At 37.5% G+C, this 13,628-nt stretch overlaps 2 protein-coding genes and 1 long non-coding RNA gene across 6 annotated transcripts in view; 1 reads left to right on the top strand and 2 right to left on the bottom strand.

Annotated features, from left to right (window-relative positions):
• Positions 1 to 2,551, bottom strand: part of LOC107748233 (protein jagged-1b-like) — a gene marked incomplete at its 3' end in the record, with an annotated part of 11,761 nt that extends 9,210 nt beyond the window's left edge. The window contains exon 1 of the mRNA XM_016562961.1: positions 2,408 to 2,551. Coding sequence (XP_016418447.1) covers positions 2,408 to 2,551 — 144 coding nt within the window. The remainder of the gene's footprint in view (positions 1 to 2,407) is intronic.
• A 5,804-nt stretch (positions 2,552 to 8,355) lies between these two features.
• The window catches only part of LOC107748229 (U1 small nuclear ribonucleoprotein A-like), a 9,692-nt gene continuing 4,419 nt past the window's right edge, over positions 8,356 to 13,628 (bottom strand). The window contains exons 1-7 of one of the 4 annotated variants that reach the window (XM_016562959.1): positions 12,463 to 12,512; positions 11,397 to 11,473; positions 11,147 to 11,319; positions 10,873 to 11,034; positions 10,590 to 10,766; positions 9,001 to 9,089; positions 8,356 to 8,872 (exon numbers count right to left, since the gene is read on the bottom strand). In XM_016562959.1, the coding sequence (XP_016418445.1) occupies positions 8,713 to 8,872; positions 9,001 to 9,089; positions 10,590 to 10,766; positions 10,873 to 11,034; positions 11,147 to 11,319; positions 11,397 to 11,469 (834 nt within the window). In that variant the 5' untranslated portion in view covers positions 11,470 to 11,473; positions 12,463 to 12,512 and the 3' untranslated portion in view covers positions 8,356 to 8,712. Of the gene's footprint in view, positions 8,873 to 9,000; positions 9,090 to 10,589; positions 10,767 to 10,872; positions 11,035 to 11,146; positions 11,320 to 11,396; positions 11,474 to 11,638; positions 11,772 to 12,462; positions 12,513 to 13,628 lie in introns of those variants that run through there. The other 3 variants (XM_016562958.1, XM_016562957.1, XM_016562960.1) reach the window with 3 other exon arrangements.
• Positions 12,381 to 13,240, top strand: LOC107748230 (uncharacterized). The gene is made up of 3 exons (XR_001640898.1): positions 12,381 to 12,392; positions 12,483 to 12,721; positions 13,219 to 13,240. It is a non-coding gene; the product is annotated as an uncharacterized LOC107748230 (long non-coding RNA).

The following is a 13,628-nucleotide window of genomic DNA, read 5'->3' on the forward strand; positions in this document are numbered from 1 at the left end:
ATTATATATATATATATATATATATATATATATATTCGTATTTACATATTTAACTTATAGATTTAATGAATAAGAAATTATAAATTTTATTCAGCAAGGACATATTACATTTTTCAAAAGTGAAAGTAAAGACATTTATAATATTAAAAAAGATTCCTACTTCCTATTTTGAAGGACCATGTGACAATTAAGACTGGAGTTATGGCTGCTGAAAATTCAGCACTGCCATCAGATGAATACATTTTGAAATATATTACATTTGTATAATATATTAATGTATTAATATTTCACAGTATTACTGTTTTACTGTATTTTTTATTAAATAAATTGAGCCAACTATAGTGATCATAAGATATTTCTTTAAAAAAAAAAAAACATTTAAAAAATTGTACCAACTGAAAGCATAGTGTATTTCATATTCATATACTAAATTATTCTCACAGTTTCAACAAACCTCATCTTTGTTAGCCAGCTGTAACCTTGCTACATATACAACAGGTTACATTAGCTAGGGTAATATCCAATATGTGACATAATTAAATTTAAAAATATATAAAAACTGTATTACAGATATCAACAACAATATTCAAATAAAATCTAAATGTTTGCAAAACAAAAACACATTTTCATGATTGATGAACATAAGATTCATAAGAAAGTGCCGTGCCTGGATAGGTCAAGTGACATTTCCGTCAACTGGCCTCAGGTCACGGGGCCATCCTTATTGTTGAGCCCTGTTATTTATAGCCCAACTAACAATACAAAGCTGTTGATCACTTCCCTCCTCATCTCTTTTGACAATAACATAAAATCATTACAAATTATTCTCCCTGTAGAACGTTCTGCAACATACAGGCTTTAGATTTTCCAAGAACCATCAAAGCATTTAAAAAGCAAAGTTCATACTGCAAAAATGACAGAACCAAAACATTAGCCTTTCTCACACGCCCTCGGTGTCAGGACAGGTATGTTCATCCAGCAGCAACCCGCCAGAACACACATGCACTTTCTGCACTCAAAGGGTTCTCATCCCCAGGATCTGCACTCCACAGCAGGTGAGGTCTCATCTCCACCGCAGACCAACAACCCCAGCGGAGACCTCAAAGCCTGGAATAATAGGGTGGCTGGGGTGGGATGTGAAGCATTGGGAGTAGATTCAGAAATGATTTGCCTTGGTTTTAATGCCAAATGGTTTTAAACAGAGCAGGCTTCTTTATCAAACCATAACAGAGATTCATATTTTGAAAATAAAATGATGATATGTGTTCTCTAAATACAACTAAGCCATTTGGGTAATACAAATGGATCAGCATAATTAGAGTCACTGAATGTTTTCTGGGAATGCAAACAAAAGCAAAATCACATGCCCACGAAGAGATCCATTTCTCTATATAAAATCTCCATGGCCGCCACTTTACTGCTTGATGTAAACATAATGAAATTAAAAATAATCCTCGCTCCGAACAGAAAAACACTGCAATGTCCTCATTTATACTGGAGCAAAATGATACTTTCTTGTACAAATAAGCCAGTGCGCCAAATATGTTGAGCCTTGTTTTTCATTTCTCCAGTTTCAGAGTAAATAGTCTTAAAGACAAAGCTTTACAATAACAAACTGTCGTGTGTGTCAGATATATTGTTGCATATAACCCATAGCTGACATGAGACTTTAATATCTGCATGAAAAACGAGGCAACACGCCCAAAAGAGCGACAAGTGCAGCGCGCAACAAAGAAAGAAGGAACAACAGGTGGCCGCAGACGGTAACAGCTCAACACTGGTCTCTCATCCACAAAGGTGTAAAACGGAATTATGGGGGGTTCCACACCCCTCATTCAGGGTTAAACATCCTAAATAACGGTGAAGAAGCAGGCTGGGTGTGTTTAAAGCATGTATCGGCTTTTAATATAATTTCAACAATCGCAAAAGTTTGCAAATTAGTCGGAAATTGCTAAATGTGTTCGTTGGCGAACAGAAATAGTCTTTGATTGAGGAGGTAACCATAGCAACAGCTAAGCGGTCGCCGTCTGTATCGGACGTTATAAACAAAAACACTATTACTGTTATTACTTGTCACGCTATTAGGCTACACAAATGTATCTCAAAATTCGTTCAGATTTGTTTAATAAGTTTACGCTTAGTGTCTGTTTGCGCGAGATGAACCTCAACCTTCTGCGCCCAGAAAAATTACTGACAGAAATTGTTTTAAAAAGTTCAGCTGCCTGAAAGCCGCTTAATGATTCGCAAACTGGTGCAAACCACTTGCAAACAGAGCTAAAGAAAGAACAACACTGCACTAAATAAGGACCGAGGATTGTCCGTGCAAAGCTCTGGAGAGAAAACAACCGTGGAAAAAAAAAAAAAGTCAAAGCGGACTGAAAATAGCAGCGCATGATCGGCGGCTTACCTGCGGCTGCAGCGCAAGCGAGAGCAGGAAAATCACGCTCCAGTGCTGTCCGCGCTCAACAGCCCTTATCATCGCCCTACCAGCACTCCTCCTGTCCGTACTCGATCTCTCCCAGGAGTGCCAACTCTTTCGGTCTCTGTCCATTCTCATAGCAGACATTTGCGCACTTGTTCTGTGCGTACGGAACAGCCTTTCCCTGTTTGGTGACGCTTTCTTTACACTGTCCATGTGTCCATCATGAAGACACAGCGGGAAAACGAGTAAGTAAATGTGGCACAGGTAAATGATAAAACCACTGAGATCTTTCCACACTCCGAGTCCAGGGTGCTTCCTCCTCCTCCTCCTCTAGCTCTTCCTTCTTCCACCTGCTACAGTTAAGAAGCTTTGAATGTTCGACCTGCTGACCTGACTTGAGCTTTCATCCCATTTACTTTCCCACTCACTTAAAGCAGCTCTTTTCTCTCTCGTCAGCCGGATAGGCTTTGCCGATGCCCTCCCAAAGCAAAGCGTTGCAAAGGGCGAGCGATGAGAGCGAGACTGCGCATCACCGTGGGAAGCACTAGCGGTAAAGTTGCCAGTAGAGGGTGTGTCCTCCGCCTGGGAATATCCGTCACCTGTCTCTAACTTGAATATAATAGAGTCATATTTGTCTGTTACAAACTTAAGTAGCTTGGAAACATATGTCTAAATTATTTTCATGTAGCCTAATGTAAGGAGTGCTGCTGTTAACCCAAAATACTGCAACACTAATAGAAAACGCTTAAAAATCAGTGTCTGAATTTATTGTGGTAATCAAGTCACCGTCCATTTTAAATATTAGCCTGCATCCAAAAATGAGTCAATAATAAATTAAATAAAACTGCAAATAAAACTGGACACAAATACATGTAGCACAAATAGATAAACATAACAACTCTAAAAACACATCACAAAATGAGTGTCAAATACACGGTCATTCTGTGCTTTGAGTCCTTTTTTTTTTGTGTGAATTGTGACCATTTTACAATCCTCCTCCTAAATTATGATAAGATGATAAGATCTGCAAGTATAAAAAAAGAAGCAGCCCTGCTTGGCAGAAAAAAATAATCTTTTTTTTTTCTCTTTGTTTCTACAGATGGACACAGAGACTTAGAGTTAGTCCACTCAAAAATGAAAAACCTGTCATTTACTCACCCTCATGTTGTTCTTCATTTGTGTTTTGAAGATAACCAAAGTCTGATGGATTTGAACTACAAGAGGGTGACTAAATGATGATTATGACGACGATTTCCCTGAAAAATGAAGCTTTTTCTTTTCTAAGTTACTGCAAGTTCATCTGAAATGTGAGCAGCTTTTTTCAATGGCACATGGACGTTAAATTTCTTGGATGAACATTCTATTCTGGAATGTTATGCTTTTATTAGCCATGCCGTTTTAAAGCAGTTTTCACTATTAGCTGTTGTAAATTTTTCCTCAAATTTCTATGCAATGCTAACAGTGGAAATTATGCCAATGAGTGTTGAAGATTTCACTGTGATGTAGTAAACATTTTAAAATGTTTGACTCTCAAGAAGTGTAAAAAGCTTCATTTTTTCCCCCAAACAGTAATTCAGTGGCATTTAGTAAAATCACATTCTGAAGGTGAAGAAATTGCTTACAATTTAGATTTGTATTTTTCTGGATATTTGATTTTAAAATATGTAAACATTTGTTAATTCAAATAGATTTAGTGATAATTTGTGATATAATCATTTAAAAAATATATTTGGTTGAAAGTGAATTTTTAGTTTCAGTTGACTATAGAAATTTGATTTTGTCAAACATTTTTTTTTTTTTAGTTGAGAAAAAGTAAACCGATTACTTGTAACAAGTTGAAGCAATTGTTTTACTTTGATCCAACAAAACTTTTGTTCCAGTGTAGTTTTAACATCTCAGCTAACAGGGAACGTTCTCAGAACTTTGCCTATGGCAAGATTCTCTCTAAGTTCAAAGTTACTGTCAAATCGTTAGCATAAAAATGTTATTTATACATTATTAATTAAACGTTTTTTTTCTGAACAGTTTGTTTAATTTGCCTTTTCTGAAGGTTACTAGAACGTTCAGAGAACATTCAAGTAACATTCATATATTGTTTGAATATCGAATCTTCCCGCAACATTTGTATAAACAAGGATAAAGTTTTTAAAACATTTTAAAAAATGGGATGTTTCCATTTTTTCAAATACTTTAATGGGAACATTTGCAAAAGAAACAAAAGAATCAAGTAACATTCATATATTGTTTGAAAATCGAATCTTCCCCGCAACATTTGTATAAACAAGGATAAAGTTTTTAAAACATTTAAAAAAATGGGATGTTTCCATTTTTTCAAATACTTTAATGGGAACATTTGCAAAAGAAACAAAAGAACATATTTTGTTTGCTGGAATGTAGATAAAAAGCTTGTGTGGATACATAAAATTAAACAGTCCTGTCATTTCACATGCATTACCGGGAGTCAGAGAATCATTATAAAATCATGTAAAAAAAAAAAAAAAATACTTTCATAGCTTAAAATTGGGGTTTGTCCTTTGGGGTAAAACCTTTATTTATACATTATATCTTTATATTTCACTTACACCTTCTACTGTCACCTCAGGAGGGTGCTGGTCATATGCTGATTTCCAAACTAGATAAACTGATGCTGTTCAGCTCCCTGTATTACAACACTTGGTCTTTATGCATACATATGATGCATAAGGTTAATCTCAACAGCCCAACAACACTTCTATTTTGATACAATTATACAGTTTATAAATGACAGAGAAAGACCCATACCACAAACAAGATCACGCCGATTCTACAATTATATGCCTGTCCTTTTTATGAAGTCACAGTATACAGTTATCAATTGTAACAAATAAATTGTGAAACTACCCCATCCCATAATGCACTGGTCTGGAAATTCTCAGTAGGGCTTCTTTTCATGTGTACTCCCATGGCAGTTCTGGAATAATAGGTCTCAAGCTTCACTTAATCTCCGAGCATGATCAAAGTGCTGCGGCACCAATTAAAAGACCCCGTCAGAGGCCAGACAATAGACAGACAGAGGCTGTTACATTCAATACTCATGCACATTTACATTACCGCCGGCTTGTTATCACATCATAGGCTAAAAGTGGAAGTGGCATGCTTTCTCTGACTTAATCATTAGGTCGTTGGGTGAGGACAAAGCAATAAACCTAGAACCCTTTTTTTTTTCAGAGGTTTGGACGCCAAGTAGTGTTTGTGGGGCCCTATTGCACCCAAAATGACTATGGATGTTTGAACATTCACAAAGATGGAATATTTTAGTGTTTACAGTAAGATTGCGTGTGTAGGCCTACTACTGTCTACAGTTCTACATTGCTGAAGAAAAACATGACAAATGAAATAAAAATGAACCAGTTTAATTTCTGGAATCTTTTTTACAGAAATAACAACTAGTGACTAGTCTGGTTTGTTTACGGGTTTTATATGGGTTTTGACCACTTTTCAGCTGATCAGGCATAATTTTAAACCAGGTCCGTCTATAAACCGGACATCTGGAAATTAAACGCATATCGGCATCATTTCGCTGCTTTCCAGATCTCCATAACGGGGACCAGTGAACTTTCCACTGTGTAGGCATGGAGGCAGTTAGCTACTACAACACAAAGCATCCGCTTTATGCTGAAAATATAATGAGCCGATTTTATTGACCCGATCCTGTTTCCTCCCCCCATTCGCGACGGGATGGACTAGTTGCTGACGCGCACATCCCTGGAAACCGGTTATTTCCCAAAGTAGAGTGACCCGTGGTCAGAACAGAGGGCTCTTGAAGTCCGGCTGCGATTAGCATAGAGTGGCGCTGACCTCGACTCAACTGAATTTTAATCGCTCTCGCTCTTTATTCCTACTGATCTAAAGCCGCGCTGAGAGCGTGACATCATTTATGTATCCGTTCGAATTTTCAGCTGTTGGCGGTAACTACCTGTACGGCTGTGTTCTGACAAAGTATTTTTTCGTCAGTACTTCATTAAATCATTAAATTACGGCATAGACAAACTACCAGCAGTGACGGATAATCTTTTGAGGGCTCATAAACCAATAAAACTTACTAATATTTTTCCAGTCTGCTCCGTGATGAGTGACATTCACGTAACAAAAAGAAAAAGAAAAGATTTCCAGAAAAAGCAAATATGACAGCCTTTATGTTGCGCATTTCCTAAGGCAGAGAACCAATCCGCCCCTGAGAAGAATGGAAATGGGTACAAACCTTACAAACAAACGTACAACCGTAAATACTACAACAGTAAATGTCTCCATCTGCTGGACCCATTGTGAACTGAAAGTTGGTGATGGAAAGAAAGCCAGTCCCTCTGGACTAACTGAACAAGAACATCCTCATATTTGCTCTATTTCCGTGCCAGATTATAAGCAATACATAATAAACAAAGAATAAACTAAACCTACACAGTTTATAGTCACCAAGTTCTAGGCTTGAACCCATAACAGCCCATTTTGGAGGTAGGTTTGTGGGCATATTTGGATTCTGGACAAGGCACAGTGATGTAGTTTTCTCAAACCAGCCAACCTGTCGCTTGGTCAGATGATCAGCGTGGGGACAGCTGTGTCCCACACATTGCTGGCATAAGAAGTGTCTGTTCCGTGACTCAAAGGAGGCAGTGTTGGTGGACAACTAACTGCTAGGCACGATGCCAATTGCATGAGACACACACACAGCACCAGCAGCAGTTAAGGTCAGGTTTTTCTCAAGGCAAAACAGTGGAGTGTGCAGAGGCTTGGGAAAACTGCAGAAGAATGTACGTTCGTGTACACAGAAAAAAAGCTGATCTAGTAATTTAGGTCACAACACAATGTAACTCAAGGCAGCCCCTATTGTACAGCTGACAGTCCAGAGTCCCTCAAACTTAATTGAAGAGTAAATGACCTCTTACACAAACACTCAAAGACTCCCAGGACATGAGAGGCTCATTTACCTTCCATAGAAATCACTCACTGCTTGAGATTAAAGAGAGTGAATGTATGAGCTCAAACGGCAGGATGATCAGTTTATGATGAGTTTGAGAATGCATTGCCATAAAACATCTTTTAATTCAGAGAAAAGAAGTAAATCCTCTAGAAACCAGACTTAAGCCTGAAGATCAATAAATCACTGCATCACCTACAAAGAGTGTCACAAACACTTATGTAGACATGATTGAGGCCCAGTTCAGTTTCACAAAGACACGCACAAACACTACGGTTCAAAAGTTAGGGGTCACTAATTTGCTTGAAAATATTTTTGAATGATGCTCACCAAGGCTGCCCTTATTTGTAAAAAAAAAAACCGGTAATAGTGAAATATTAGTTTAAAACTTGTCTATTTCAATACATTTTAAACTGTAACTAATCATGTGATGGCAAAGCGAATTTTTTAGCAGCCATTACTCCAGTTTTCAGTATCACTTGATCTTTCGTAAATCATTCTAATATGCCAATTTTGCGCTCAATTATTAATAATGGTTCTTACTGTCAATGTTGAAAAGTTTTCGCTGCTTAATATTTTTATGGAAACAGTGATGCATTGTTTTCATGATTCAGCATTCTTTGGAAATCTTTTGTAAAATTATAAATGTCTTCACTGTCACTTTCAATGCATCAATTTCAATGCACGTTTTCTGAATAAAAGTATTTTTAAAACAGAAAAGTTATTTTAAATTGTTTTTATTCTATTTCTAATAAATAGTCCTGGCAAACATAAGAGACTTTGAAAAATATATAATGAATGAATGTGTTCCATAAAAGGCAATAATTGTGCGGCTCTACTCCAGCTGCATATGAACACTACTCAAATTGAACAATAAGAAAGAAAAAAAAATAAAATCTCAAACCCCATGTGAAGGGAAAAAACAAGCAGAAAGCAACACGTAAAACATTGTGATTTAATAAAAACAACAAAGCTCCAGGTACAATGTCTGGGAACCATACTCTGGGTGCAATGCTTCTGAAGACATAATTGGAATAAAAAAAAACCCCTGCATACTTACAAACTCGCCAAAGCCAACCATATCGGAAAAGGGAATAAAAATTGAAAGATTAAGTTTCCATTCACTCCTTGCCTTGCATTGTGCAGAACAAATCTAACGGGCACAGCTAGGCAAGTCACATCAAATAAAAATGTACTTTTCATCTCTGGACTTTTTCTTTTGAATGGCGTGCATGTAATCTATTCAGCCATTAAAGCCTGAACTGTCCCAAGTGATTTCTAAATGCAGGCCTGTGTATAACTGCCAATTGTCATAGAAGCTGCATGTACGTGAGTGTTATTTCTTTGCAAATGAGATTTTCATTGCATTGCTCTGTGTGATCTTAAAGCCTTGCAAAGCTTCTCTGGCTGCGCCCACCTGCACCTCATTATTAAACTCCACAAAGGCGATGTCGTGACGACCAGGGACAAGACGGACTTCTTTGAATCCAGGAAACCTATGAGAAGAATGCGGCATCATAATTGGCAAAAGAAGATAAAATATTTTAAAATGACCTGGAACTTTGCCAGCACCCCACTGAACACGGTTCAAAAGCATTTCTGAACAAAGCAAACAAACACTCACTGGTTGAACAGCATAGACAGCATGAGCTCGTTCGTCTCCTCTGAGAGATTGGTGAGAAACAGGATGTGGTTGGGAGGGTTTTCTGACACCTTCAGACAAAATGTTATTAATCATAAAAGTGATGCACTGAAATTTCGTCAAACGAAAACATTGTCGAAACAGTTTTGGAGGGCTGAAATCATTGACTAAAATGGTGACGTTTAATTAGTGCTTCTCCAATGACATTTTGACTGTGTCAGTGTCCATTTCGCACACAAAATGTGGATAAACTACAACAGGTAAACATGTCAGCATTGACAGCATTTTGTCATTTTTAAAACAATGACAAAATACTGTGAACAAAACTTCACTGAAGGTTTTTTTTTTTTTACATCATAGCACACCTACCATCCAATAATTGCAATAAACAGTGTGCTTTGTTATTTACTAGAGATGTAACGATTCACTCAACTCACGATTCGATTCGCAATGTTTTTAACAAAATTAGATTTAAGACAAATTATAAATTAAATGTGTCCTGTTATTATTGCTTGGGACAAAATACTGTACGTTTCTTTGTGAAATTGAAATAACACTATAATAATATACTAATATAGCACTTGTAACTTATTGCTCTTTTGTTGGTTTTGATTTACTAATATGAAAAAAAGCCTGTGCTTTCAAATTCAAATGTTTTGACGCTCTAATGAACCAGTCAGCTCCTCCGCTTTACTTCTAGTTTTAGTGTGAAATAAACATGAAATCAAATTAATACAGCAAATTACAGTACGTTTAAATGTTTCAACAAAGAATTCATACATCTTTAAAAAAATTGCCTAGAGCAATTTAAGTTTATAACTCTGAACTGGTTCAAGAAACAAAAACAAAAAAACAGAAACGAATGAAATTGACAGGAACATAACCAGAAACAAAATCGAATTTATTTGAAATGGCCATTAACTGGTTAATAACATTTTATCGTTTAGTATTTTTTAATTTTGCAATCTACCAATCATGAATTAAAATAGTATGGCCTATGCAAACGTTGACGCAATTCCTCACAGGTAAGTCACAATGGCAATGCCCCGGGAATTACAGTTTTTCTGAGGATGTGTCACAAACCGTCAAGCATTAGGCCTACATTTAAGTGAAAATGAATGGCAGGTAATATGCAGCTTGTTGTGCGTTTTGAAACTAGCGAAAATTGCAGGATAGTGGAAACATGGATTCACACACAACATGTTATAGCCTATCTGAAGGATGATGATTTACGGCGATAATGCGAGAGAAGTACAAAGCCTATAGTTTACATTAATAATATTTTAGCATCCAGATACGTTGCGAATATGGAAACATTTGGATTCGTGCTGAATGAGAGGTAGGCTTCAGTTTAGCTTTAAATTACTTCGTTTTGGCTTGACGTTTATATAACTTAAATACTGTTAACTTCAGAGGATTTGTTGTGGAGAGAAGGGAACTAAAATAGCCTATAGCTGTGTTTATAATGTTTGTAAACATTTTGCTTTATTTACCAGTATTTTTGCCTACATTATTTCTGAATGTAATAATAAAATGCGACACAGCCTACGTGACTTATTTTTATTGCATACCTGCTGTGGCATCTGGCCAGGCATTTGTCCTGGCATCATCTGACCTGGAGGAATAGCACCTGGAGGCATCTGCCCAGGTGCCATACCAGGAGGAGGCATCATACCAGGCGGAGGCATGTAGGGAGGCTGACCGGGCATTGGCATCATGCGAGGGGCTTGGCTCATGGGTGGCATTCCCTGTAAATGGCCAATAAATAAATAAATAAATCATATCAATAACTGCCTGAAAATAGACCACAATGGAGTCAGCACACAAATTCCCAAAGATCCCAAACATACTAACAGGCATGGCTACTGGTACCCCGGCCATAGCAGCAGAAGCCTTTTTCCCAGTACCTGCATCAGGGGCTTTAGGCTTTTTCTTCTCTTTCTTACGGTCTCGCTCCACATATGTGCCCTTCATTTTTGCAATGATATCGGAGTCCTGCTTTGCATACTGAATACGCTGTGAATAGATTTTAAGAGCATTTTAGTTCAGATTACACATTTCTTGGCTTGAAAACATCAACTTAAAAGCATTAGGAGTGTGTGTATATATATAAATCCTCAGATCTTACCATAGGTTTATCATAAAATGGGAAGCCTTGCATAGAGCGGAGCGCATTGGAAGCACTGTTGATCTCCTTGAAGATCACAAAGGCCTGACCCCTCATCTTCAGTGTAGGTGAAACAAGAATGTCCAGAATTTGTCCAAACTGGGAGAATATAGCATACAACGACTTCTTCAGTTCTATTAAAAGAAGAGGAAAGGGTCACAACATGAAGAAACACACAAAATCGTTTGATTAAAAACAAACAGAACCATATCATCTTTATTGATCTTTTCATTCAAGTTGTTGATGTAAATAGTGTGATTTAAACGCATCTCCTGGTTCGTCATGATTCTGAAATGAAAAACACAGATATTAAACCCAACGTGCAGAATGAAAAAAAAAAAAACTCTTATTGAGCACATGGCAGAAATAATCTGTTAAAATAAAAGTCTTCAAGAAGAAAGAAATACGTTTATTTTTACATTAAATTGCGCTTTAAATCCGTGAATGACTGACCTAGCGCGTTGTTTCAAACGGGAGCTAACGTTAGTGAGTTCGCTTGTCAATTAATTTAATCACGAATTACAATTTTACTATTCAGAGAAAGCGCGTATTTTGTAGTGATGTGACGTTCGACACCGAGGCTTCGAAGCTTGTATCAAAAAAACGAAACATCTCAGTGAAGCACTGTACCGGAGCTTGATTCGTTTTGCCAAAACCACGTGATCTGTGACAACCGAAGCTTCAGGTGCGTTCGACTTCATGCGGCGCCGCGCAAACCGATCGGCGGCTGACTTGAAGCAGTGCATGTCGGTTAGAAATTTAGTCCGACTTGAACCGGCGCCGACGCCACGTCACTGTCACGTGTGGCATCAAAGTACCGCGATAGCGTTTCGAGAGCAGCTGGCTGACTCAGCTGGTGCAGCTTTTTCAGAGCGAGACTGTTCAGTGTCATTTTCTGTTTGTTCACTGTGAGTTCCAGTAGAGTATGTTCTCACTAAAATCTCGTTTATCTTTTTGTTCATTGAATGCAAGGGGTCTAAAGGACAAAGTAAAACGCAAAGGTAGTATTATCTCTAATTTATTAGCCATTTTAAACAGTCCAAAAATGGCTGGGTCGTCTGGGACGCAAAGGCAGCGTTTTCCACCTTTTGACCACAAGATGTCGTTAGTGTGCACCGTCTTGAAAAGCTTCGAGTAATGAACCTTTTTACGATACAGTTGAGGGGAAAGCCTCGGTGCTTCGCAACGCTTCATTTTCCCATCACTAGTATTTTGATCAAATAAGCAAAAAAACGAAGAAAAAGATCAAATGAACACAATTAGACACATTTACTCACAATTATTAAGCGAGCTTCAGCCAACCACACACTTGAATAAGAAACCACAGAACACAAAAAGAACGTGCAACTTCCGCCTGAAAACCCGCCTATTTAAGAATTCGATCGGAGTTGTGACAACTCCGTTCACTCCAATGGACCAGTTTTTTACAGCAATGGCGGATCGTGGAGCCGCTCAATAGTTCCCGGAAGTTAGCGCTCATACTATCAGCGCCGTAGAGATGCAGCAGAAGAGACCGCTGTGATGAACTATTAAAAGGTATGACATTTATAGAACAAAATTGTATATTATCAGCACAGCTAATCAAATTACCCTGTGCATTAAAACAGATGATTATTAGATTATTCCTCACTTAATTAGTAGATTTACGGGATGTTATTCATTCTCTTCATGCAGTTTCATCCATCGTTGTGTAATTTAAAAGTGATTTTGCTGGTGGGGAGTTATTAAATAGACTTAGATATATTGCAAAGGATGCAGATGGACCAAAGTGAGAATGAAAAGTTTAATGTAGGTGAGCAGTTTTCATTTCAGAATCATGCTAAGCTAAATGTCCAAAAATGGATTATATACCACTACTATATTATAGAAGTAATTACAGTAAACCTGTACATTATTACTGTATTTTATACTTAAACGTCTTAGCTACTAAAGAAGCACTGTGTTGAAGGAGCAGATGCCACAGGACTGCAATGTGATGGAGCATCACTTAACCATTTCTCCTGTGTTTTTCTCCTTCGCTATCTTGCTTTCAGAACAAGAACCACCTGAAGACTGTAAAGAGACATCACCCTCACAATGAGTCTCTTCACTGGTTTTGGCAAGTCTTTCCCTGCTCTTTGTGAAAAAGTGCCAGTTCCCTAGTATGATTACATCACATTTTGTTGGTGTAATCTGTAGATTGCTCCTGCTGACTATATCCAGCCTCTTACGAAGACTTCAGATGACCCAACACCTGTGAAGAGATGACGCCAACCCTTGAGAGGACTTCAGATGAAGCTGACTCTGAATAAACATACAAAACTGCTACATTTTCCTTGCATTGTAATCAACATGATCACATCATGTAACCATTGCTTTAATTTGTTCATTGTTTCTGTATATATTTAACTGTTTCTGAATACATGACGGTACTTAACTGCATGATTTGTATACCCTAATTTTA

This window comes from Sinocyclocheilus rhinocerous, unplaced genomic scaffold (assembly GCF_001515625.1).
Source record: "Sinocyclocheilus rhinocerous isolate Xijiao unplaced genomic scaffold, SAMN03320098_v1.1 scaffold199, whole genome shotgun sequence".
NCBI lineage: Eukaryota > Metazoa > Chordata > Actinopteri > Cypriniformes > Cyprinidae > Sinocyclocheilus > Sinocyclocheilus rhinocerous.